Genomic DNA, 26,241 nt, shown 5'->3' on the forward strand with positions numbered 1-26,241 from the left:
CCACCCCCACCGTCCCTTTCCAAGGTCCGTGCCCACAACCCAACTCACTTTGATGCCGTCCTCCGCTTCCCTGGTCCTTTTCTCCCCTTGCAGTGGCGCCGCGCCTCGCCTAGGCCATGCTGCACCTTGCCTAGGCCGCGCCTCGCCTACCCAGCGCGCCCTGCGCCACCTCCACCATGGCGCTGGACTGAAATGCCCATGCGCGGACTCCCGCGCATGCCTGCTTGCACTCGCCGTCGCCCCAACCCTCGCACACCAGCCCCAGCCGGCCTGCGTCCCCGCTGTGGCGTCTCCAAGCAGCTCTGGTAAGCTGCCCGGATGACCGCCCGCCCTTCTCCCACCCCCATACCAGCCTTCCCGAGCCGCGGCAGCGCCGAGCCTTTTCCACACCCCGGGAGGACGCTCGACATCCCGCGTGGCTGCCCGCCTGCCCTGCGGCCTTCTCCCCGCCCCCAAGAGAGGCCACGACAATGCCCCACATCGGGAACGCCTGCCTGCGCAGAGCCCGGCCCCGGGAAGCCTTCGCCCTCAAACGGCTTCCCCACCCAGCGCTCGCTAGCGCCCATTTTATTGAAGGATAAAATGGGCTTTTTTTACTAGTCTGATATAATTTCACTTTCTTGTCCTCGCAGTGGTCCTGTGGTGTCCCTATTCTTTTTCTTGCTTGAAATATAAGCCTTTTAATTATGTTTAGCATTTCTTGCTATCCTAAGCTCATATTGAGCTTTAGCTTTTCTAACACTCCCCCTACAGTTATTGGTTATTTGTTTATACTCATCCTTGGTAATAAGGCCTTCCTTCCATTTCCTAAATGACTCTTTTTTATTCCTCAAATCTTTCGACAACTGCTTATGGAGCCAACTTGGCTTCCTTAGGCTCCTTCCATCTTTTCTTCTCAAGGGAATTGTTTGTGATTCAGCCTTCAGTATTTCACTTTTAAGAAACTCCCAGCCCTCTTGGACTCCCATCTCTTGAAGTCTTTCTGCCCACGGGACTCTACGCAACATACCTTTAAGTCTGTGAAAGTCAGCTTTCCTGAAGTCCAGTCTATACGTACGACTACGTAAAGGTTTTCCCTTTCGCACGACTGAAAATTCCAAAAGCACATGGTCACTGCTACCAAGTGTGCCCACTACTTCTGCCTCATCTACCAGTTCTTCCCTGTTGATGAGGATCAAGTTTAAAATAGCAGAGCCCCTGGTTCCCCTCTCTACTTTCTGGGAAATGAAGCTATCGGCAAGACAAGAATTTAACGGAGTTTGCATTTTTAGCAGAATTGGTCTTCCAAGATATATCTGGGTAATTGAAGTCACCCATGACCACTGTTTCCCCCTTTTTTGAAAATTGTGTAATTTGGTCTAGCAGTATCTCATTCAAGTCTTCTGACTGGCTTGGTGGTCTATAGCAGACCCCCACAATAATACCCCTCTCATTTCCTACTCCTTTTTATATTTACCCAAATACACTCAACTGAACTTCCATGCTCAGGTACCTGTATTTCTTCACAAGTATAAAGATTCCTAACATATATTGCTACACCTCCCCCCTTCTTTTCTTGTCTGTCCCTTCTGAATAGATTGTACTCCTTGATTCTGGTATTCCAATTGTGAGTATTGTCCCACCAAGTCTCTGTGATTCCTGTTAGGTCATAGCCCCTTCCTCTATTAGGACTACAAGTTCCTCCTGCTTGCTTCCCATGCTCTGTGCATTGGTGTGGAGACATCGTAGTCCATCCTTTGTGTGCCTCGTGGATTTGGCTTTTGAACTTCCTTGTAAACTAGTCGTTCCCTGCTGACACCAGGCTGGCTGGTCCCCCTCGTTAGATGAGGCTTCGCCCTCATTTGACTGCAACCGGAATCAATGTCTGTTTCCCTTTTTGATGCAATATACTCCTCGGGGGATTCTCCTATAGGAACCAAACAGGCCAGTATTGAGGCACCCAGGGTTGCCAACCTCCAGGGGGCACCCAGAGACCTCCCACTCTGACAAGCGCTCCCATGGAGACAGTGGCAGCTCTTCCGGCGGGACTCCCTTGTATTGTATCCCACTGCGGTCCCCTTCCTGACCTTTCCCTCCACAGGCTACACCCCAAAATCTCCAGGCCAGAGCTGGCAACCCTACAGGGACCCAGGTTCAAATCCCCAGTCTGCCATGGATGCTCTCTGGGTGACCCTTCTGGGGTCTCTCCCGGGTTGCTGCTGAGGTCAGAGGCCACGGGGCTTCCTGGGGGCCACTGAGTGAGCTCACGGCAATTCTGAGGGTCTGGAACGCCCAATTCATACTTCTTCCTTCCTTGGAGAGGAGGTAAAGAAATTCCTTCTGGCATTCCCGGAAATCTGGTTCTAATCTGACAAGTTTCCACCAGGAATGAGCCATGGTGAGATGTCCTAAAGTGATGACTGTATACTGCACTGGTCAGACCCCACCAGGAGTCCTGGATACAGTCCTGGAGGCCTCACTGCAAAAAGGGCTTGGAGAAAATTGGGAGGGTGCAGAGAGAGCAACGAGGCTGATCCAGGGCCTGGGGACCGAGCCCCGTGAGGAGAGGCTGAGGGGCCTGGGAATGTTCAGCCTGGAGAAGAGGAGCTTGAGAGGTACTGAAGTATTTGGAAGGCTGTCCCCTTGAGGTGTGCAGGGAGCAGGCCCTGTGGGCAGCAAAGGGGAAAAAAACTCGCAGTAATGACTTTAAACTACGAGGAGAATGATTAGATGGAGGGTGCAAACGCACGTGCACGGCAGTCCATTCATGTGCGTTTGCGCTGGGGCTGCCGCACATGCCCCCGGGCCGCCCACTCCGCTCACCACTCCACAGCGGTCCGCGGCAAGCAGAAGCTTGTGGACCGCTGCTGTAGGGGATGTCCAGTTTTCCCCACCATATGAACTGCTGCATCTTCTTTATTTACTTACAGCACTTTGAACATGGCCCATGAAGTGGTGCAAAATTCCACAGCAGGATCCTAATTTCAACGAGCAATGCATCATGGGTACTGCAGTCTCCAATGGGGCCTTCTCAGCCAGGGTTCTGGGGGTTTCTCAAAGGCCCCGGAAGGGATTCCCGAGTTAATGTGGGAGTTAATGTTTAATATATAAACGTAAACATTTATGGTGATATGACCAGATATGGTCATGTGAACCTACTTGTCCCCCCCCATGGCCAACAATGGGCCAGGAGGGGGTGGGGAGGGGAGGGGCCCTGGGTGGGCGTGGCCACAGCTCTGCTTCCCAACCATGTTCTGCACAATCGAGCCTCTTCTGGGGGCTCTCAGAGCCTGAAGGATGCTTCAGGGGCTTCTCAACAGTAAAAGTGTTGTGAAAAGCTTCCCTAATAATTTGTCCAAGTAACTACGAGTCATTTTCGGCAGGGCTCTGCTATTACCCACACAGAAAAGCCGCCTTTAATATTTTAGTTTGGCTGAGTTTGCAGAAAGCCGGGAGAAAGGGAGCCTTCTTGTCCTCCTCAGGCAGGGGGGGGCACCACCGGAAAGGCACTGGGTGCAAGAAGTGGTCGATTTTTTACCCACCTGTGAAGCGCAGAAAAGCCTGCTCAGGTGAGCAAAGCTGTTGTGGTTAAACCCATTGCTGATCTGCCTACCCCGTTTTAATGCTGCCCACCCCAGGAGGTCGGGAGGGGCTGGGCTCCTTCTCCATTTTCGTCTCATGATAATCTTGTGAGGTACGCAAAACTGAGAATTAGAGACTGGTCCGAGGGCACCCGGTTTACTTCTTGGCAAAGGGGGGATTTGAAGCCCCGTCACCCAGTCAACAAGCACCCTTGAAAATATTTAAATGGGAGACACTTTTCATTCCCACACCCAAAATGGTTGGCTTTGAGAATGCCTGAAAGAATTTCCATCCCTACAAAGTCCGGCTCCTGCTTTTCTGCATAAGTCACAGTTTAGGCCCCACAAAGACTCATGCAGAATTGGGGGGGGGGCAGCCTCCTGCCTGGGCCAGTCCCTTGCGGGGGGGGGCATGTCACTGACTTCTTGCATCATGCTTGGGTGGACCCTTTCCTGCAGCCTGTCCAGCAACAGGCTCTTAGCCCTCGTTCTCCTGAGTAGAAATGGGGGGACGGAGGGGCCTGTGCCTATTTAGCCTTGGCGTTTTCCCACCCGAGGCGGGGCCTTCTGTTTGGTCTCTGCAACCCCCTTTGACCCTCTGGAGTTGGACCCTTAAGGCCGAGCTGTGCTGGAAGGCTACAGGGAGGACTTTGGCACAGGATTGCCAAAGTGGAAATTCGGTTGATGTTGTTTACTTGGATTTTAGTAAAGCTTTTGACAAGGTTCCCCATGATGTTCTGATGGACAAATTGAAGGACTGCAGTCTGGATTTTCAGATCGTTAAGTGGATAGGGAATTGGTTAGAGAACCGCACTCAAAGAGTTGTTGTCAATGGTGTTTCATCAGACTGGAGGGAGGTGAGTAGCGGGGTACCTCAGGGCTCGGTCAGGTACTTTTTAACATATTTATTAATGATCTAGATGAGGGGGTAGAGGGACTACTCATCAAGTTTGCAGATGACACCAAATTGGGAGGACTGGCAAATACTCCGGAAGATAGAGACAGAGTTCAACGAGATCTGAACACAATGGAAAAATGGGCAAATGAGAACAAGATGCAATTTAATAAAGATAAGTGTAAAGTTCTGCATCTGGGTCAGAAAAATGAAAAGCATGCCTACTGGATGGGGGATACGCTTCTAGGTAGCACTGTGTGTGAACGAGACCTTGGGGTACTTGTGGATTGTAAACTAAACATGAGCAGGCAGTGTGATGCATTGGTAAAAAAGGCAAATGCCATTTTGGGCTGTATCAACAGAAGCATCACATCAAAATCACAAGATGTCATAGTCCCACTGTATACGGCAGTAGTCAGACCACACCTGGAGTACTGTGTGCAGTTCTGGAGGCCTCACTTCAAGAAGGACGTAGATAAAATTGAAAGGGTACAGAGGAGAGCGACGAAGATGATCTGGGGCCAAGGGACCAAGCCCTATGAAGATAGGTTGAGGGACTTGGGAATGTTCAGCCTGGAGAAAAGGAGGTTGAGAGGGGACATGATAGCCCTCTTTAAGTATTTGAAAGGTTGTCACTTGGAGGAGGGCAGGGTGCTGTTTCTGTTGTCTGCAGAGGAGAGGACACGCAGTAACGGGTTTAAACTACAAGTACAACGATATAGGCTAGATATCAGGGAAAAAATGTTCACAGTCAGAGTAGTTCAGCCGTGGAATAGGCTGCCTAAGGAGGTGGTGAGCTCCCCCTCACTGGCAGTCTTCAAGCAAAGATTGGATACACACTTTTCTTGGATGCTTTAGGATGCTTAGGGCTGATCCTGCGTTGAGCAGGGGGTTGGACTAGATGGCCTGTGTGGCCCCTTCCAACTCTGTGATTCTGTGATTACCGCCCACCGTCAAATGGGTTATTGCCTTCCGTGGCTGCTGGGGGGGGGGATGGTTTCTCGCCTGGCGGGGGGGGGGGGAGAGGCCAGCTGAAGAGAGGGCCATGTTGCTCATCTGCTTCTGGCCGGCTTCTGGGCTTCTGCCCGGCAGCTGCTCCCGGGCCAGACTGCAAGCAGGTCCCCGTCTTGGGAAGCCGACAGATGGATGGCGCGGCTTAGCTCTCGAAAGATCCCAAGACCCTCCTCTCTCCATTTCCCCCCTCCCCACCCTGTTCTGCTCCCCAAAGGGAAGGCCAGACTGCTCAGAAATGGTAGAAAAGAGGCAAAGTCCAGGAGCAAGTGAAGACCAGCAGAACTCACGCAAGCTCACTCATCTGCTGTCCCGCTGGGAGGCCGTGTGGGTCTGAAGCGGCAGAACAAGCCTTTGAGGCCGGGGCCCCTTTAAAGCCGGCTGAGTGTTATTCAAGGTGTGGGCCGGCCTTCTTGCACACACAACCACACTTCTTGCCGCTGGACTCAAGCTTTGTCCCACAAAGGATGCTTGTCTTTCGGTGCTCCTGGGCTGCTGCTCTTTCCCCCTGCTCCAGACTGACTCGTGCCCCACGGCTGCCCCTGGCCCCAGAGCAGACCTGCAGGGCCCACACATGCAGGGGGGAGGTAGCTCATAAGGAGCGGGGAGGGGCAGGAAGGGGGTGCCAACCTCCACGTGGGAGAAGTGAAGAAAATGTCATTTGAAAACGTGATCATTACCAGTTGGCCTCTGGGCATTTCTGCTAATACCCAAGACTTTTGTGTATGTCCTGCAATTAAAACCTGACGGAAAGGACCCCTTATTTAGTGGGATCTACACGTAGCCTAATCTGTGAGCTGCTTTGGCTTTTTAGCTTTCCCGCTATCCTGACCAGTCGTTCCTGGTTGCAACCTCCGGGTTTGCTCTCCCCGAATTATAACAGATCTCCAGACTACAGAGATCTTTATCCCTTGAGAAAATTAAGGCTTTTTTTTGGGGGGGGGTGCCATGGTCCTTGCCCTCCCCAACCGCAATATCCCCAGCTCCACCCCTCCTAATATCCAGGTATTTCCAGAACCAGAGTTGGCACCACTAAGAGTGCCGTGCCTTCTGCTGTTACCCTTTGGTGGCCTTTTGGCCACTTTTAAAGCAAACCTCTTCCTTCTTTGTTGGCATCTGACCAATTAGGCTTCAACAGGGGGCCAAAAGGACCTGCCATAACAAACCTTGGACTCCAGAGTCACAAGGCTTTGCCTCCTGAAAGCCGGAAGCTTTTGTTGTTCATCTTGATATGAAGGAAGTGAGAGAAGGAGAAGAGCTGGGCTTTTGTACTCCACTTTTTATTCCCCAAAGTAATCACAAAGTGGCTCACAGTCACCCTCCCTTCCTCCCACCCAGTGAGGTAGCTGAGGCTGAGAGAGTTCTGAGAGAACTGTAGATGCCCCAAGGTCACCCAGCAGGCTTCATTTGTCTCAAAGAGACAATCACCTTACAATCTTGCCACAACAGACAGCTGTAAGGAACATGGAGCTGAGGCAACCCTGAGAGAACTGTGACACAAAGCCACTTACAGTCACCTTCTGTTCTTCTCAACAGACGATCTGTGAGGGAGGTGGAGCTGAGAGAACTGTGAGAGAATTGTAACTAGTCAAGGTCACCCGACTGGCTGCATGTGTCTCAAAGCGGCTTACAGTTGCCTTCCCTTCCTCTCCCACAAGCAATGCTCTTTGAGGGAGAGAGTTCTCTGAGAGAACTGTAAGAGGTCCAAGGTCACAGAGCAGGCCTCATGTGTCTCCAAACGGCTTACCATCACTTTCCCTTCCTCTCCCTACAACACGCACCCCATGAGGGAGATGTAGCCAAGAGAGCTCTGGGAGAACTGTGAATGCCCCAAGGTCACCCAGCTGGCTGCATGTGGAGGAGGAGTGGGGAATCCAACCCAGATTAGAGGCCGCCGCTCTTAAAACCAGGACACCACACTGGTCTTCTCAGCACTATTCTAGATGAGGCCTGCAGGTCAAGGGAGACCATGCTGTGCAGTATAATGTAGAGTTGCCACCTCTGGGGAAATTCCTGGAGATTTGGGGGTGGGGCCTAGAGATGGTGAGGTTTGGGGAGGAGAGGTCGTGAGCTCCAGGGAAGCCATTGTCTGCAGGGGAGGTCAACTCTCTTATCTGGAGACCAGGTGGAATTCCAGGAGATCTCCAGGCCCCACCTGCAGGTTGGCAACTCTCATTAGGAGAGCTGCTTCCTCCTCCGGTTGCAGAAAGAGCCCCCAAAGGAGCGCGGAAGGGTGACGGAGGGGCCGTCTTAATTGTTGACTTTGTTCCTTTTACTTTTCCTGCCGGCCCTTTGGGATTCGTGCTGATCAGGAAAGCGGAGTGGAATTTAAATAAACTCCTTGCGGGAACAGCCTCCACGTTAGCTTCTTCCGGCCCGGCCTCCTCCTCATGGCTTTCTGGGGCGTTTTGATCTTTGAGTTAGCGGGGGGGGGGGGGGGGAACAGGCCTGCAAATGACGGGATCTGTTTGTAAAGAAGTTTATTTTCACATTTTAAAAAGAGAGACAGAGAGAGAGAATTTTTCTGATCTCTTCTAAGGCGGAATTCTCCTTTTCTTCTTTTTTCATTACAAAGTCTGGAAAAGAGAATTCCACAGATATACAGACTTACAACACTCACTTACACAAATACGCCCTCAGGGTTCACAAATAAATAATTCATATACATTTCTGCACATAGTATTTACAACAACAGGGGGAAAATCTCTTTTTTTGTTTAAGTTACATACTTTTGAAAATTCTTGGTTTAGCATAAAAGGATTCCTCTCACACTCGATGGGGTAGAACCGGGGGGGGTGGGGTGGAGGGGCTGTCTTTGCTCACCTCCGGGGGCAGGAAGGGGCATCATCTGTCCTTCTGTGTGGCCACCCAGAAGGTGGATCGTGACCACAACCCTTTTTTTAAAAATGCAAAATCCAAAAAAGACTGCCTCTTCTTATGGGCATCCTCCAGCTTCCTGTTTGGTGTGGCCAGAAGATGTGGGTGTTGGGAGAGCCAGAGCCAGGCCTGAGTCTCCGTGTCCTTAGGCGCTTGGCCGGACGGCGCAGGGGAAACCGTGCCGTGCCTCAGTTTTTCCATCTGGAGAATGGACTGCATGGGGCCTGCCTCAGAGAGGAGTGGTGAAAATACATGGGATGAGGCTCAAGCCTAAGGTGGTTTTCCTGGCCTTCTTTTAACATCCTGGAGCCAAATGCAGGCCCTGGCAGATTTCACAGTGCCTTGTCTCTCCTCCCACACCCAGCTTTCTCCCAAGGGAAGGCGCAGGCAAAGGGCTCCCCGGCCAACATAGACGCAAAGGGCTCTTTCGCTCCTTCTCCCTAGGTTGTTAGGAGCAGTTTTGGCTCTGGCAGAACTCTTCCTTGATTGGACCCTTCAGCGCTGACTCCCTGCCCTGGTCAGCCCCACACACAAGGCAAGCTCTAGCAAGACTCCATGGAGAACTCTGCCCCCATTTCAGAGATGCCAAGGAGAAGCAGGGTGCTGCCAAGACACAATCAAAAGCCCTCCTTGGTTGATGCGTGGGGGTCTGGAACATAGACCCCACCCATCGACCAAGGAGGTCTTGGGGGGGGGACTGGACTTCTAAAATGTGGAACAGCTCAGATTAGACATTGCTGATTTGAAGTAGATTGGTCCAGAGCGGTAACTCATGCAGAGATGCAGTGGGCAGTCTCCCCTGAAGACGGATAATCCCGCTGTGCCCTTGCTGCAGAGATGGGAAAGGATGAGACCACCGGCCCAGCAGAGACTGGGGAGGAGGAGGTTGTCCTGCCATGATTTAGCACAGAGCCCAGCAAGCCCCTTGCAGCACACCAGGGGATTTCTCCCAGGGGGTGGGAGATGGGGCTGTTAGGAGGGGGGCTTGGAGTAGCCCGAGCCCATCCCATCTCAGAAACTCAGCAGGGCCGAGCCATGGCCAGCCACCTCTGCTTCCCCCCTGCCTCGAAAGGCCCCTGCTAGACTCACCGTGTCTGCTGGGGCTTCAGGCACCTCATGCACCCAATCCCACAGACCCACGTCCCGGCCTCGTCCCCACTGGTCCACCTGAACCGCCTTGCGCATGGGTGTCTGGAGGGGGAGGGCTGGCTGGTTCAGCGGTAATTGTGTGTCCGGTCAGGGCCTGGGAGACCCAGGTTCAAATCTCCCCCAGGGGAGTCTGGGCCACTCATTCCCTCCCACGCTAGTCTCCCTCGCTGGGTTGTTGGATCCAGGCAGGTCGCAATGCAAGGCAGTTTGAGTCCCGGGGCACTTTTCAGGCACCCGGACACATCCCCGGACACCATGGGAGAGGAAGTTCCCAGGGCACAGCAAGGGAGAAGAGCGGGAGGCTGCAGCCCACTTCTCACTCCCCAAAGGAATCTCCAAAGCATGGGGGGGGGGGGGCCCTTGAGAGCCAGCTCAGAGCAGCAGTTCAGATCGGCAGCTTCTCATCTGACAAGCTGGGTTGGATTGGCCACTCCTCCCCCACGTGCAGCCTGCTGGGCAGCCTTGAGCTAGTCTCCGTCCTGTTAGAGCTGTCCTCATAGAGCAGTTTCTCTCAGAGCTCTCTCAGTTTCACCTCTTGGCCTCTGCCAGTCTGGAACACCAGCTGGGGGTTGTGGCTAAGAACGGCAGCTTCTCATCTGGAGAGCCTGGTTTATTTCCCCACTCCTCCCCCACAGGCAGTAATTTGGGTGACCTTGGGCCAGTCACAGTTCTGTTGCAGTTCTTCTCACGGACCAGTTCTCTTTGAGCTCTCTCAGCCTCACACATCACACAGGGTGTCTGTTGTGGGGAGAGGAAGGGAAGGCGAATGGAAGCTGCTTTGAGCCTCCTTCGGGTAGAGAAAAGCAGGGTATTAAAAGCTACTCTTCTTACGATTGTCTACTCTTCTCCTCACAACCCGGTGAGGTAGGTGGGACTGAGAGAGCTCTGAGAGAATTGTGACTGGCCTGAGGTCACTTGGTGGGCCTCATTTGTCTCAAAGAAACTTACAATCACTTCACAATCTTGCCACAGCAGATACCTGTGAAGTAAGTGGAGCTGAAAGAGCTCTGAGAGAACTGTGCCTGGCCTAAGACCACCCAGCAGGCCTCAAGCATCTCAAAGCAACTTACAATCAGCTACCGTTCCTTTTCCCACAACAGACACCCTGTGAGGTAGGTGGGACTGAGAGAGCTCTGAGAGAACTGAGTAGCTCAAAGTCACCCAGCTGGCTGCCTGTGGGGGAGGAATGGGCAATCAAACCTAGTTCTTCCGATTAGAGGCTGCCGTTCTTAACCACAATTATTAAATATTTGAACTTTTATTCTGCCCCTTCTTAGCAGCCTCAGGGCAGATCACAACCTAATTAAATCACATCATTGTAAAATGCAATATGAAATCTGCCTTAAATTAAAATTTATAATATAAACTGAACTCCCATGTTGCCCATAAAATTCCTGATGTGGGGTGGGTGGGGGAATGCTATCAACCCCCGGGAGGGGCAGGAGGGGCAGGAGGAGAAGCCTGTGAGGTTGGGGGTGGCGGGGAATGGCCACAGGTCCTGCAGGGCTCTGGCCGCCCTGGGCAGGGGGTTCTGCCAGGCGGGCCCAGCGCTGAAGAGGCCCGGCTCTGGTTCAGGCCAGTGCGACCTCTTGCAGGCCAGGGATCCTCTGGAGGAGTTGGTCACCAGCCCTTAATAATGCCCTTTGTGGGGGTGCAAGGGGGGCGGTGGGCCCATGCTGGCTCCCCTGGGCCATGCCTGCATCTTCCTTGGCCCTGCGCAGAATGAGGGCTCCCCCCTCGGCCTCTGTGGGGGGGGGGGACGGGGACTCCCATGTCCCTGTGTCTGAGGAAGGGGGCAGGCATGCCAAAGCCCCCCCCCCCCACTCAAAGGCTGTCCTGCTCCGTCAGACCCCAAATACTCTGCCACTTTTGCACCAGGGGCTGGGAAGGGCACTGCTCTCCGCAGCGGAAGAGAGGGGCGGCCCAACTTTCCTCTCTTTTTTGGGGGGGGGGAGGGAAGCAGGTGGGGGGGGGAATGAGAAATTAAAGCAGGTGGTGGGGTGAGTTGCCAACCTTCAGGTGAGACCTGGCAATGTCCCAAGCCTCCCGAGGCAGGAGGGGTTCCCCTGGAGGGCCGAGTGCTTTGAAAGGGTGGACTCCATGCCGTTTCCCCCCCACCCCAGGGGCCTCCCCTCCCCGAAGCTGCCCCCCCTCAGCTGAGCCGAGGGGCCCATGGGTGCCCCGTGGGGGGGTGGGGGGGCGTCCCCGGCGTGCCTGCCCTCCCTCCCTCCCTCCCTCCTCCCTGCCGGCCTCACCGGGGGCTGGGCGGCGCGGGGCAGGACGCCGGCGAGGGGGGGCTCGCTGGCGGCGGGGGGGGGCCCGGGGGGCAGGCCGTGCAGGAGGAGGCGCGGGACGAGGGGCCGCGGGAGGGCGGGCGGGGGCGCGGCGGGCCCGCGGTAGAGGTAGAGCGCGGCGCCGGGGTCGAGGTTGGGCACGAGGCCCTGCGGGTAGAAGTAGGGCGACGGGAACATCCGCTGCAGCGCCGAGTAGTTGCCCGCCTCGGCCAGCAGCTCCAGGCCCACCGCCGTCTGCCGCTTCCACTTGGTCCTGCGGAGACAAGAGCACAGGCGTCCGTCGGGGCCGCGCCCGGGAGACCCGCCGGGAGAAGGAAGGACAGAGACCCTCCCCCCCCCCGAGGCCCTCCCTCCGGGGCGGCTGCCAGGGGGGCCAGGCACGGTCCTGCCTCTGGCCACCCCCCCCACCCCCCCCCCGGTAGCGCCCGAATGGCCTCCCGCCCGGGAGGGAAGAAGCCCGGCTGAGAAAGGCCGCCCACGCGCCCCCCCCCCCCCCGCCACGAAGGAGGGCAAGAAGGAGGGAGGGAGGGAGGGGGGAGGGGGGGCGAGAGGGAAGGTGCGGGGGAGCGAAAGCCCACCCGGTTTGACCAGCAGCTGGAGTGCGGCGGCCGCCCCCGGGGCTGCTCGTGGCCTGAGTGCTTCGGAGGGGGGGAGGGGGGGACCGGGCGGGCCTGGCGGGGCCTCCTCTCGGCCGGCGGCTGTGGCCGGAGGGCTCGCAGCGGATCCAGCGCAGGCGGCCGCGAAAGGCGGCGGAGGGCGGACGAAGGACGTGGCGCCCAGGCCAGCCCCGTCCCGCCTCCCCCCGGCTGCTCTTTGGCGGCGGCCTGCAGGGATCGCAGCGGGACTTCCCCCGAGGAGCCGAGGCGGAGGCGGGGGAGGGGGGGGAGAAGAAACGCGCCCCCCCTCCTCCGCCTCCTCCGCCCAAGGGATCCCTCCCCGGACATGGCCCTGCGCCGGGGGCTGTGCGCGGCCTACTGGTGGCATCCTGGGCCTCGTCTGCCCGCCAGAGAGAAAATGCGCTCGCCGCGCCCTTTAGAAGTCGATCTCCGCGTTCGGCCCCGGACAACCCAGCCGCCCAAGCCCGCTGAAAGGGCTCGATCCCGTGTGGGCGGCGGGGGCCCTGGAGCCAGGAGAGCCGAGGGTGTCCGGCCTGCCCTGGCCCGCCTCCCTGCCGCGACCCCCCCCCCCCCCCATCCAGTTGGCGGCCCTCTCGCCCAAAGGCTGGCCACGGGCGGCGCCGCTCTCCTGGGGCTCTCCGGGCCATCCGGCGGCCTCGCCTTTGGCCGTCCCTCTCGCGCCTGCGATGGGCCGTGGGCAGCTCGGGCTCGACGGCCTTTCCCGGGGCCCCGAGAAGAGGAGCGCCAGGCCTCCCCCCCGATGCTTCGGCCTTTCACCGGCCTCTTGGCCCCCCAAGAACGGGTCTGGGAGGAGGCCGCGGCAAGGGAAGCATCCCCTGCCCCCTTGCCCCGCCCCGCCCTGCCCGGGGTTTCGCCTGCTGGCCCCCGCGCGGTGCCCGTGGGCGTGGGCCGCCCCCAGAGGAGTGCCGCGAGCCCCCCGGGAAGGGCCGGCCGGCCGGGCTCCGCGGGTGCTGCCTCCGCTGGCTTCCCTCGTCCCGCTAGACGGGCGACCTGGGCCGTGCGGCTGAGCTGTCGGGGGAGCGGAGGGCGCGCCGGAGCGGCGGCCAGGCTGCCTCGGGGGAGGCGGGACCGGGGCTGCGCCGGGCGCCTGCCGTGGACGGGGGCCACGATCCCCCTCGGACTGCTGCGGGCGGAGCTCCCCGGGGGCAGGGGCCGGGAAAGCGTCCGCGCCCTCGAGCCCAGGCGGGAAGCGGGAAGCGGGAAGGGCGCCCTCGGTCTCCGCTTGAGCAGCTTTCCCCGGGAACAGGGGGGGGGGGGCTTGGGGGAAAGAAGTCTGGACGCCGACGCAAGGACTGACTGGCGAGAGACCCCCGCCCCCTCCCCCACCCCTTTTCCCACCCCTCCCCCTCCCACGGGCGTGTTCTCGCCTTTAGATGCCTGAGGCGGCGTCGGACAGCTTTTATTCCGAATACAATCTTCCCGCGTTGGGCTCCAACCTCGTTCTGCTGCCTCAGGCCAGCGCAGCGACCCGCCTGGATCTCTGTTCGCCAGGAGGTCTCCAATGGAGCTTCCATCTTTAGAGGCAGTGCACCTGCGGATGCCGCCCGCTGGGATCACAATACGGGAGTCCTTTCCGGGGTTTGGGGCTTCTTTCACCCCCTCAACTCAGGGCCTCGCCAAGGCGACCCGATCCATCAGGACCCTGGATGTGGCTGGCGGCCCAGCTCCCGCCGTCCATCTATCTAGAGGGTTCCTGCATTCGGCTCCAGCCATGAAAGGCAGTGGGGAATTCAAGGGTGGGGGTGGGGGTGGGGGTGGGGAGTTGAGGCACCAAATTTGTAGCCGAGCTGCTGGCCTGAAGAGGGTGCCCCAGTCCTCCGGGGTTTCTTATAGCTGGGACAAAATAACAAGCCCCCGCCCCCGCCCCCGCCCCCTGGTCCTGCGCTGGGAACGGCCGAATCCCCCGGACCTCTGCGCAGGGTCCAGACGGCGCCTGCTAGTCGCGGCTGTGGGCCAGGTGATCAACCCCGATGGATCAGTCCCGCAGGATCGCGACCCCTAAGCCGCTCGAGGGAACCAGGACCAGGCGGCGTCCGAGAGGCGCAGTCAGCCCGCCTAGATCCGCGAACGTAGATCCGCCTGGGGGAAACCGCGGGAACTCCGGTCTGGCTGCGATCCCTTCTGCTTTAAGCCGTCGTGGCGAAGAGCTAGGGAGACTCCAGAGCTGCCGCGCGCGTGTTGTTTGTGCCTTTTGGACGGGGCGGTTCCTGAGCGAACCTCCCGAAGGCAATTGGGGTGAGACGGGGGGGGGGGTCCTTATGGGGGGCCGGAGCGAGCGAGCGAGCGAGAGAGGTGGACGCGCTCCAAGTGCTGGCCAAATGCGCGCCGCTCCCCCGTTGTGTTGCGCGGATCCCCAGGCGCGGCCGCCACACGAAGCGCCTTCGGAACCGGGTCTCCGGATCGCGGGGCCCAAAGCAGCCGGCTTCCCTCCTTCCCAGCGCCGCGCGTCGCGGAAGCGCTTGAAGACCTTTTTTCCCGAGTAAATTATTCATCGTAATAATAATTGTGTAATTACTGTAACGGCGCTTAATTATTGATGCCCAAGCAGTCATTGGCATGCATTATTCATGGGCCCGTGTGTTTCGGCGCTGTTGTGTACGGAGCTGGAGACCCAGCCTCCCCCCCCAAAAAAAAACAAACAACTCTGAACGGTAAATTTCCTGCAAGAGGACCTGAAAGATCCGAGCAAAGAGGCGCTGTTGGCGGGTTCCCGCGGATGCCAGGCGGGCGGGAGAGGCCAGTGGGTCATGGCACACGAAGGCGCCTGCCCGGAGGGGTCGGGGGCTGGTCTTCACGGTACCCCCGGACTCCGGCTGCGCTCTGCTGCTTCGGGGCTGCCCAGCTGAATCCGATTCGTGTGGTTTCTACAGCCCTTAACGTGTCGTGTGAATGCGCCGGGCTGCTAAGGCAACTGGGGGTTCCCATTTTGGTGGGCTGTCCTGGCTGCCCTCGTAAGAAAGTCCCCGTAAGAAAGGCGGACTAAAAATAGCAGCAATCAAGGCGGAGTCCTGGAAGGCCAACAAGGTTTCCTTCTGGCCAGGAGCTTCTCCGAGAGACAGGGAAGCAGAAGCCGCCAGCCCCCCCCCCTCCCCGTCGCCAGACCTTCTGCCCATGTCGGTCCAGGTGGGCGGCCGGGTGGGTCTGAAGCGGCAGAGCAAAGTCTGAGCCCGGGGCACCCTGGAGACAGCTTGCCTGTGCAGGCGCCCCCTCGAAGAACAGTCTGTCCGGCTTAAGGGGGCCGCGGGACTTGACTGGAGGCGCCGGTCCACATAGGTTGGGGCGCTCTTATTGGACCCTGCTGGAACAAGCAAAAATCTTGTTCTCAGAATAATATGCTGACCAACTCCGTGTAAGCTAGATAGGGATGAGGGAAAAAATTACTTTGCACATGTTCAGAGGCAATCTTGGCCCATTTTTACATGCTCCCGAGAAGACAGGAACACTGGAAACCCTGAAGGTTTAACCACGCGCTTTTGTGGCGACTTAGCCCTCCTTTACCCGACCGACCAAAACCTTTGTAGTTTAGGAGCTGCAAATGGCGTGCTGCAGAAGGCATCCCCTTCCAGCCTCCTCTCATCCAGCCAAGTGGAGAGTCTGGCACCTGTGCGGTTAATAATGCCACCCAACCCTGCAGGACTGTTGTAAGGACTGTCACCAGATAGAGGCTGAAGAATTTGGACTTTGAAAGCACCACATAAACGCTGTCTTAGATTCGATTCTTCTTCTCCATTATTGTTGTTGTTGTTGTTGTTGTTATTTATTATTATTATTATTATTATTTCCCAGGCAGAAATCCATTTTTTTCTTGGCCTGGAATTCCTTCCCAGGGAAAGCTTTCCATCTGCTGCAGTTCTGGCGGCCGTTCTGGGCGGGGGGGGGGAGCTCTGTTTTTTTAAACAGCTTATTAATTTTATTGTCTTTCCGCCTTCTGAGTGGCTCCCCTTCCGAACTGCCGGCGCAGGTCTCCTGACAAGAAGGCGCCTCACTTTCCCCCTCAACAAACAGCTAACTGAGACGGGCCAAGTGGGTCGGAAAAGAGGTGGAAGCCCTGGCTGACAGGAGAGCGGGAATGAGAAACGAGGTCAACCTATCTGAACCTGATGAAGTGAGGGTTGTGTCAAATGGGATCCCAGAAAAAGTGAACGCTGCTAAAACTTGCCTGCACGGATTGTTCTCAGGCGGTTTGCTCTCTGGAGATTGTGTGCGCGCGCCTGTGTGTATCTGGCAGCGGGGAGGGGGCCAGGGCAGCATGAAGCCTGCAGAATCCGTCCCAGTTCCCGCCGCATCGTGTCCTCCGCTTGACAGGCTCCAGAATCTGCAGCGCCACTTTGAAGGCTCCAGGTGCAAATCCTGCAGCCTGGGAAGCCCATCCTCGGAACCTGCGTCACTGGGGGTGAGGGGTGGCTGAGCCGAGTTGCCATTGAATTTCAGCCTGTCTGAACTCAACAACACGAGGCTGTTGAGGAGCTGGGATGAGGGCCGTGGAGTCGGCATCGGCAGGCCCGTGAGCGGGACATTTCTTTTCGGGCCTGGATGCAGCGGAGGCCCCCCTCCCCGTCCTCGTCCCCGCCTAGAGTCGGCTGACCGGCGTTGTCTCGGCTCCTGGCGGCTGCGGATCGCATTTCACACGCGCCAGGGGGGCGCAGGGGGGCCATTGGGGCGCTGCTCCCCGGGATGCGGACCCAGCGGTTGGCCTCGCGCAACTGCTGCGAGGAGGGCGCCTGTCCTGCTGTCGCACGGAAGGGAAGGGAAGGGAAGGAAGGGAAGGGAAAGCGAGGAAGAACCCATTCCCGAGCCTAGAAGAGATCCCGGGCAAGCTTGACCGCCCCACGTTTTTCAAGGCCTTGTGGATGAGGCCGGCAGGCCTAGAAGTGCCCGGGGCTCCTCCTTCTCAGTGCCCCTCCATCCCCCCCCCCACAGACTCTCCGGTGCAGGACCCGGGGGACAGGTCACGCTCGTCGTGATCCCTGCCTTCGCCAGCCCCCCCTGTGGGCGCCTCGCACGGAGCTTCTGGGGCTTCGAGGGCGTTTAAAGGGAGGCAACTGTTGTGACCCGCCCCGCGCCCATCACGGGGGAGGGGAGAGGCCGAGCCGTTAAACCACAAATAAGGAAATAGGCGTCACGTAGTCCGGAGTGCACAACCTGCCGATTTTGGAAAGCGTGTCTGGAAAATTCGTCTGAAGGTTAATAAGTCCGTCCCGCACGTTCAGTTGTGGGTCAGCCATTATCATAGCCTTAAATGCACGCGCGTGTGGTGTAAGAGAGAGAGAGAGAGACAGAGAGGGAGAGAGAGAGGGAGAGAGAGGGAGAGGGAGAGAGGGAGAGGGAGAGAGAGCGGGGCCCGAGCCAGCAAAGAAATGAAAAGCCGGAAACTTTAAGAAAAGAAAAAGGAGTGCGCGCCTATACGTGTTTGCAGGATCAGGGCCCCGAGTGCTGTCCCACAAGCGGGTTTGGTCAGGAGTGCGTGAGGAGGGACTTCGGCTGTTCACAGGATCGGAGCGGGGAGGGGGGGGAGGATTCCTCTTCCGGCCTCCCCCTTTCCCAGCCACCCCTCGTCCGGCCCACAGGAGGACTAAGAGACGCGGAACCCCAGCGGGGGGGGCGGGGGGGCGGGGCGGGGCGGGGCGGGGGGGGGGGTTCTTGGCAGGCCCAAACCAAGGAGTTGCCCTTCATTTCAGGCGATGTCTCGAATTGTTCGTTTTAATGTGCCGCCCGCAGGCTCGGGCCAGCTCACGATAGTTCAAGCCGTTCAAGTGTAGCAAACACGTGTCTCATGCGGGACCCCCCCCCCCTCAGGCAGAGGGGCTGGCCGCTGGGCCCGGGGGACGGTGCTCCTAGAGTGCAAAGCTGCGTTTGCGCCGCGTAACGTCTGAAAGGACCACTTTTGCCTTCCCGGGTCAGGGCGAAAATCCATCACCCCCCCCCCCCCAGGCTAAGGGGCCGCGCTTCCCATCCGGCTCCAGGCCCGGCTGTGGGACTCATCTTTCTAAAAGTGTCGTCGCCCAGCGCACCCCCCCACCGCTGCTTCTCTGCCCCCAATGCCCCCCCCACCCCCACCCTAAGGGCCAGCTCTGGGGGCGCCAGGCCCGAGACACGCGAGCTCCCTCCGAGGCCTTCCCTCCCTCGGGGCTGGCGATGCGCTTCGAGGTGCTTCCCGGCTGGGAAGGGCCCTGAAAGGACTTGAGCCGGCAGCGGCGCGAGCAGTCCCGCTGCTGGCCCAGAGCGCTCCCGGGCCCAGGAAGGCGGCCGGCTCTTCCTCCGCTTTGGCTGCCGCCAGACAGGAACGCGGGGAAGCTGAGGCCCGTCGGGGTCCGCCCTCCGCCCTCCCGCCTCCCTGCTCCTGCCCCTGCCTTACCTGCGGTTCTGGTACCAGGTTTTCACCTGGGTGTCGGTGAGGTTGAGGGAGGCGGCCAGCTCCATCCTGTCCTGCACACTCAGGTACTTCTGCCGCTCGAAGCTGCGCTCCAGCTGGGCCAGCTGGTGGTCGGTGAAGGCCGTGCGCGCCTTGCGGGGCTTCTTCAGCCGCACCGGCGGGCTCTCCCGGGAGCTGGAGATCTCGCGGTCCCCCTCTTCTTTCACTGCGCACCGGGAGAGAAGGAGAGGAGAGCGGCCGTCAGCCGGGGCGCAAGAAGCGCGGGCCCGATCCCTGGGCAAGCCGCCGGACACGCCGCCGAGCTCCGCGGGAGAGGTGCGCGGCGGGTTGGGGCCTTCCGAGGGTTGGCAGGCCGCCTTCCGCCCGCTCAGGCTGCCCAGGCGGACAACGCGGAAACATTCGGGCCCTTCCAACCCCGGTAACGTCACGGGAGGGAGAAGGAGGGAGGGCGGCAGCCGAGCTCCAGGGGCCCAGCCCCCGAGCAGAGCCCCCCCACGCCGGCTGACACCCGAGGAAGTGCCACTGGAACCCCCCAGACTGGCCCCCGTCGGCTCCTCTAGAAAGACCCCCGGCCGATCTTAAGGCCCCGCACGAGGAAGGAATGCTCCCGGCGGCGGCGGAGGCGGAGGGTTTACCTCCGAGAAGAATGCTTAGGCTGGCCTAGTGGGAGACTCGCGAGGAAATCTTGCAGAGCTTGAAACGACAGCGAACCCGGGTGCTTCTATGCTTCTGGCCCAGGGGCGAGTTTGGATCGTGGCCCCTAGCGCTGGAGGCCCGGCTTCCTCGGATCACAACCGCCCGGATCACAACCGCAAAAGTGGGACGATGCGGCGGCCCCGGGGCCTTTGGAAAAGAAGGGGCAGGAAAAGTCTTGGAGCCCCCCCCCCCAAACGACCAAATTCCTCTGCAGGGGGGGCGGTCGAGGGAAGGGGCTCTTGTCGCTTGCAGGGCGGCCGCAGGAAAGGGGGGGCTGGAGAGCCGGCCTGAAGGTCTTGACCAGCGACCTCTGGCTCTGTCAGAGGGCGAGCCCCCTCCCCCCCTCCCCCCCCCCCGGGACGGCGTCGTTGCCCTGAAGAAGAGGCGCGCTGACTTTCGCCGGGACAGACAGGACGCCTGATTGTCTCCCGGGCGAGGGTCGCCTGGCCTTGCGGGGTGGGGGTGGGGGTGGGGGTGGGGGTGGAGGGGTCTTTCCGGAGCAGCCCGTTGCCCGGATCGGGCCGGCGCGTCGTTCACGTCAATCCGATCAGCCTTTCGTCAGCAAAGGGTTGGTGGTCGGAGGGAAAACGGCGGCGGCCCTTGAGCTTCCCTAGTTCAGTTGATTCTCTCTCTCTCGCTCGCTCTCTCTCTCAATTAATTAAATGAAACCCAGACGGGGAGATGTGCATTTCTTTATTTCACATAACATTAGGGTTGTTTTTTTTGGGGGGGGGAGGGATTTAGTAGAGGGGAAAACAGTCCCACGTCTAGGAAAGGCGGGTGGGGCACGAGGCGAGGGACTTTAATTTGGGAAGCTTTTCCCATTGAGTCCCGTGGGGCTTACTTCTGAGTAAGAGCCTGGCTGCCGGGCAACAAGGCGAAGAATATTCTTTTATTCTTGGACTTCGTTAGAAACGGAACCTCCGAGGAGACGAATGAAAGGCCAGTCTTCAGACCCATCCCCCCCCCCCAGACACACTCCCGCGCCTGCGGCTCCCCACGAATTCGGATAAACTGGTTTAAACATCTTTCCCTCAAATGTGACCCAAGGTAGATTTTTGACTATCCCTCCTCCGGAGAGAGGCTGTTTACACGGGTGTAGCGTCCCTGACACGTTGTGCCACATACTCCTGGTGTGTCCTAAGTTGCATGTATATCGTTGCCGTTAGCTAATTATCTGACGAAATTGAAATTCAGCTGGGTTAAACACTGGATTAAATATTTTATTTTATTTATTATATTTATATGATACTAAATGTGAGGGACTGAGCAAGTATTATAAAAGTAGCAAAGTTTTTGCTGGCAATTCTAAATTAAAATCTTTTTTTGATGGATTTTGCATCTGGAACTGTTTGAAATTTTCGTTTTAAGCTTTGCAAATTTTTTGCCAATAAAGGTCCTCTGAATCTGAATCGGTTTCACTCCAGACCGCTGCCTTGGGGCGTCCGAGCCAGGCTGCCCTTCCTGCCCCCCCCCTCGAGCCGCGTAGGCAAGCCTCTCTCTCTCTCTCTCTCTCCCCCCCCCCCGTGGCCGGCCTTTGTCTCCCCAATGCCCTCGGGCCCCTCCCCGGGAGGCCGCGCAAAGTCCGCGGCAAGGAGGGGCTGCGCCGCGCATCGCAGTTGGGCGTCCCGCAATGGCAGCCCTGCGGACACGCGCCCCGGACCGCCTTCCTTTCCGTCTTCCGCGGACGAAGCGAGATTCGCTCAGGAGAGAGTCCGGACACGGGATCCTTTTTTTTGGGGGGGGGGGGGTATATTCACTTGTCAAGAAGGTCTTGAGGTGCGCGCGCGTGTGTGTGGGGGGGGCGCTTTCCTCGCCCTCGGGCTGCCAAAAGCTCCCCCCTCTTTGATCTTCGTTCGAGGCCTCCGAGGGCAGCCGGCCAGATTAGGACCCAGGACTGCGCCCTCGGAGCCGGCCGGTCGCTCTGTGGCCAAAAGACGATGTGGCGCCCCCCCCCCAGGGTCCAAAGTCCATGAAAAAATATTGCTCGCATAAGCCTTTTATGGCCTGGCTGGGTTTGGAAACGCTGGCCTTATTTCCCCCCTAGGCCCGTTTTTAAAACGGTTTTTAACATTTCTTTCCCAGTGACCCCCCCTCCACCGCCCCCAGAGACCCGAAGGCGCCCCGGGATCCCTGGTAGGGCTGAGGATGGGGAGGCGCAAACGTCTGTTCCGAGAGCCGGAGCCAATTCACAGCGATTCAGGCTTGAGACCCGGTGTCAAGCCCGTTCCGCTCTTTGCCGTGTAAATGGGCGGCAGGAAAGCCAGAGGGCATCCGCTGCGCTGGGGCTGGGCTGCAGGTTCCCCTCAGGGCCGGGGCAGCTGCCCCCCTCCCTCCCTCCCTGCCTCCCTCCCCCCATCTGTGCTCCTAAAGAGATTAAGCTGCCGCCTTGGAGGCCCCGTGGCCGCGCCGCTTTGGAGACCGGCCTCGACAGAGGTTTCTGGGGAAGGGCATTGCGGAGGCGCGCCGGAGCGACAAAGCCCGGCCGGGCCGCGCTGATTCCTCTCTGTGGGGGGACCATAATCCACTTAATTGAGCCACCAGGGAGGGGGAGGGGGAGGGGGAGCCGCCGCCCAGAACCCGCCGCCCGGCAGCGCTTAAGCGGGACTCCCTCCAGCCAGCGATCCGCGAGCACCGCCGACCGCTCTAGAGAGCGCAGTGTGTGTGTGTGTGTGTGGGGGGGGGCGCCTGGAACGAGTGGCCTGTGGCCTCTGCGGAGGGGCTCGGCAGAAGACACCCCGCAGGCACCGAGCCGAGTCTTCCCGGGGCCCAGGAAGCCGTTCCGCCAGAGCTTTCAGGGGGAGCCCCATCCTGCCCGGGAGAAGAAGGGAAGCGGGGCGCGGGTGTGGCGGAGGAAGCAGCGAGAAAGCCCTGCCGGCTGCCGTTTGAGGAGGGGGCAAAGTTCCTCTGGAAGAGATCGGAGCCGGGGGGGGGGGGCGGGGAGGCTGACTAGGGAGAAGATGGGCCGCGCAAGAGAGAAGCCGGAGGGAGGCCGGGGGCGGCAGAAACGCAGCTGGGGACGGGGCCAGGCGGGAAGGCGGCAAACCCCCCCCCCCATCTAACTTTTAAGGCGCATTTCAGGGCCGGCCACGAGCAGAACAGAGGACTGCAGAAAGGGAAGGGAAGGGAAGGGAAGGGAAGGGAAGGGAAGGGAAGGGAAGGGAAGGGAAGGGAAGGGAAGGAAGGGAAGGGAGGAGCGAGCGAACGAGCGAGCGAGCGAGCGAGCGAGAGACTTGGAGGACCAAAGCCCCGGAAGCTCCTCGGGGCCGAGCGGCGGCTGTGCTCCCATGAAACGGGACAAGGGAGCGCCCTGCCAGCGCCCCTGTTCCTTCGCGCCGGGGTGGGTGTGGGAGGGGGGTCGGGGGGGGTCTCCAGGGGCTTCGTGGCCCGATCAGCGCCCCAGTAGGTCCGCGGTCTTGTTTTGCGGCGGGCTGAGCCGAGCGGCTCGGGGAGCGGCGGACCCGGATCGAGGCCCCTGGAGCCCTCCCATCCCGTCCATTTCTCGGGCGCCGGACGAGGAGCGTCCTGGCGCCGCACCCCAGGGTGTCGCTTTCCGCGCTCCATCCCCCTCTCTCCCCTCAGGAAGACGGCAGGGCATCGGAGGGGGCCACGGGGCCTTCCAGGGCCCGTCGCGCCGGCAGGAAGGGTGCGCCCAAGGGCGGGCAAGAGGCGCCGGCGCCAGCCAGGGAAGGCGGCGGGGAGGAAAGGCGGCCGGGGCTCCGGCGGGACGGGAGGCGGCGTCGGCCACGGGGCCTTCCGCGCAGGACTCGGCCTCGGAGCGGGGAACGGCGGCGCAGGTGGGAAAGGGCCCCAGCAGCCCTCCCCGGGAGGAAGGCCGCCCCGGCTCTGGGCCGCGTCAGGAGGCAGGGCGAGCCCTCCGGCGGCGCCAGGCCCACGTGCTTCGGCGGCCGCGTCCCCCTGCGCCGAGCAGGGCCTTCTGCCGGGCGGCCCAAGGTGGCAAGAGGGCCGCTCACGGGCGCCCAAAGGGACTCCGGCCAGCTCGGATTAGAGGAGCCCGGAAGAAGTGGGTTTCCGGGCAAAAATCGGTCTGTTTCTCAGTAACAACAACAACAATAATAATGATAATGATGCTATCAAAGCCATTCCCCTCCACACGCGCTGTTTTGTATTGAAGGCTTTGCAAAACTCTCTTTCCTTCCAAACCTGGCCAACGCACTAGGGCCGAATTTCTGGCCCCGGACTCCCCCCTCCCCCTCCCCCCTCCCCCCTCCCCCAGCTGCCTGAGGTCCTCGTGGCGGGTTTCCCTGCGGGGGTTTTGAAGGCGAGACGGGCAGAGACTCCAGGGGCCGAACGCGGATCGTTCAGTCCTGATTGGGGATGATCAGAAATCAGATATTTCCCGTCCGCATCCGCGTCGCGGGCCGAAGCCTGCCGGCCTGCCCTCCCCGTTGGGCCGCCGGACGGCCGACCCGCTCCCGCAAGACAACGCGGCCATTCCGGTCCTCTCGTTGACCCCCATGGCCGCCCCCGCGAGCGCCCGCGTGTGTGTGTGTGCGGGGGGGGGAGGGGGGAGCGGGGAAGGTGCCGGCTCGCCAGCCTTAAGTGAGACGCCGCGCCTACGAGGACCGTCCGGGGAGCCGCCGGATTCGCCTTTCGAGAGAGGGAAGGGGTCGTGAAAGGCCAGCGAAAGGGTGAAGCACGAGTCTGCCTCTCTTGCAAAGCTGGCCAGGCGCAACCCTCGTGAGACCTTTCCCCCTAATATCTGCAGGGCAGCCTGGATTATGCTGAAGCAGAGTTTTCGTGACAGTTTCCGGGGCCTTTGAGAACCACCTGATTTCACCTCGTTCACTGGCAGAACTGGGCGAGGCCCGGTTAAACCGCCTCGTTTTAAAGAAATGGATCCGGAGAAGCCCCCGACGCAGGTGGCTGTTTGTTTGTGGTTAATCCGGTTTTCTCTCCCTTTCAAAGCGAACCTCCGTTTTCGGAGGCCTTCTACCTCTGAAGAGCCGGCTCGCAGGGCCCGTTCCTGCTCTGTGCTCGCTTCGGAGCGAGAAAGGAGGCGGAGGCGCGCCGGCCGCAGAGCCAGAGACTCCCGTCTTACCTTTGTATTCCGAGTCGGAAGACGAATTGCTGCTGCTTTTGTCGACCTTGTCTCGGAAATCCTCCCCGGCCTTGGCGGGGATTCGAACCGGCGTCTCCTGCGCGCTCTGTCCGTTGTTGCTGGAGTAAGGGGCGCAGGCCGCCAAAGGTTTACAGTCGGCCAAAATGTCCCTGATCAAAAAGGAGGAGGTCACCGTCCTGGACTGGGACGGGGCTGAGATCTGTCCGCCTTGCAGGTGCGACTCCAGCGCCGCCGCCCCGCCTTGCCGCTGCGCCTCCAGGCAGTCCCGCCCGGGCGAGGGGGGAGACGGGCAGCCGCTGCTGATCTCCGAGCGGGGGCTTAGTTCCAAGGGGGACCGGCATTCCCCCATCAGCGGGTCCCCTTTGGGCACGGCCGGGCTCCCCGGTCGATGCGAAAGGAGCGAATCGATCCCAAATCCGTTGGAAGCTTCCATGTCTGTTCAAGAAGGCATTGGCCGGCAGTCCGGATCAGGCGCGAGGCAGGGCCGGCTGTGGGGCGCAAGGAACGCGCGAGCCCGCGGATCCGGGGCGAGGGAGTCGGCGAGCAAGTCCTGGGCGGGTAGTCCGCATGGAGATCCAGCCGCGCAGCCTTCCTCCCTCGGCGATCAGCACCCAAGCCGGCTGCGGGGGAGAGAGGAAGGCAGAGAGGGAGCCAGCGGGGTGGGCGGGAGCGGGGAGAGGAAGGGAAGGGAAGGGAAGGCAGGACGGAGCCGGGTGCGGCGAGTGGAACAAGTCAAACTTTGCTTTCAGACCCGCTCCCGAATTAATTTACCCTCTGCCCCGAGGCCTATGGCAAACCCTTGCAAGCTCCAAAAAAGCGACAATTTGGGGGACGCGGGATCCAGGAGAAGGGCAGGGAAGGGGGCGCAAGTGGCGCTCAGGACCTTGGACAGAGCATGCGATCCCAGTCAAGGCTCGGATGACGGACCCCCCCACACACCCCCCGTCGAAAAGTGCTAGTGCGGAGAGGAAACGAAGGAAATTTCAGCACCTGCGAAAGAGGCTCCCGGAGCGCTCCGGGATCGCGAACGCACCGCCCATGGTCGCCTTTCGAGGCCGGTCGCGGATCCCGCCGCAGACTTCAGCACCAAGGAGAGCTCCCTGCGCGGCGGCGGCGGCGGCCCTTCCCGGCCTTCCGCGCTGCGCTCTTTTTGGTTTTTTTTTTAAGCAGCCCTCAACTTGCGTCGCCTGAGTTTGGGATTTCTTCTTCCTCGTCCTCCTCCTCTATCTCCCCTCCCCAAGATCCCAAGCCCACGTGCCCCACAAGCCCCTCCTGATTGGCCGGAGAGCTTTGAGGGTGATGTCACACACGCCACACACTGACTCGGGAAACTTGATCTCGCCTCGGTTTGATTAAAAGAGACACTGAATTAATTACAGCCCAGATCCAAGTGTTAACGGGCCGTTTCCACCCCGTTTCCTTTCATTACGCCACTGATGAAGTTCTAAATGGGGTGATTAGCCAGGCGCGGGGCGGGGCGGGGCGGGGGGGAGCCTCTCGATCGGGGGCTGCGCTTTTGCAGTTGCCTCTCCAAACTCTCTTCTCCTGCCCGCAATCCGCTCCCTTCATGGCGCAGAGAGGAGATTTTGTTTGCCTCCAAAGGAAATAATCGCAGAGGGCCTTTTAAAAACAATCTAGAGGCCCCACGCAGAAAGGATTTTTTTT

At 59.6% G+C, this 26,241-nt stretch overlaps 1 protein-coding gene across 1 annotated transcript; it reads right to left on the reverse strand.

Moving 5' to 3' along the window:
• Window positions 1-7,929: 7,929 nt before the first annotated feature.
• Window positions 7,930-25,766, reverse strand: BARHL1 (BarH like homeobox 1). Its single transcript, XM_077306145.1, has 4 exons — window positions 25,567-25,766; window positions 24,556-25,196; window positions 18,780-19,002; window positions 7,930-12,039 (listed from the first exon to the last, which is right to left on the reverse strand). Exons 2-4 carry the CDS (start codon window positions 25,007-25,009, stop codon window positions 11,508-11,510), a joined length of 1,209 nt encoding a protein of 402 aa, XP_077162260.1. The 5' UTR covers window positions 25,010-25,196; window positions 25,567-25,766; the 3' UTR covers window positions 7,930-11,507.
• Window positions 25,767-26,241: the final 475 nt, after the last annotated feature.

The sequence above is a fragment of the Paroedura picta genome, chromosome 12 (assembly GCF_049243985.1).
Source record: "Paroedura picta isolate Pp20150507F chromosome 12, Ppicta_v3.0, whole genome shotgun sequence".
Classification (NCBI taxonomy): domain Eukaryota; kingdom Metazoa; phylum Chordata; class Lepidosauria; order Squamata; family Gekkonidae; genus Paroedura; species Paroedura picta.

What these genes read in the sequence shown, in the direction of transcription:
- BARHL1 (XM_077306145.1), bottom strand. Translation starts at nt 25,009, where the DNA reads ATGGAAGCTTCCAACGGATTTGGGATCGATTCGCTCCTTTCGCATCGA. An exon ending in TTCCGACTCGGAATACAAAG is followed by an intron (nt 19,003 to 24,555) that starts GTAAGACGGGAG and finishes CCCGGTGCGCAG; the next exon opens with TGAAAGAAGAGGGGGACCGC. An exon ending in ACCTGGTACCAGAACCGCAG is followed by an intron (nt 12,040 to 18,779) that starts GTAAGGCAGGGG and finishes TTGTCTCCGCAG; the next exon opens with GACCAAGTGGAAGCGGCAGA.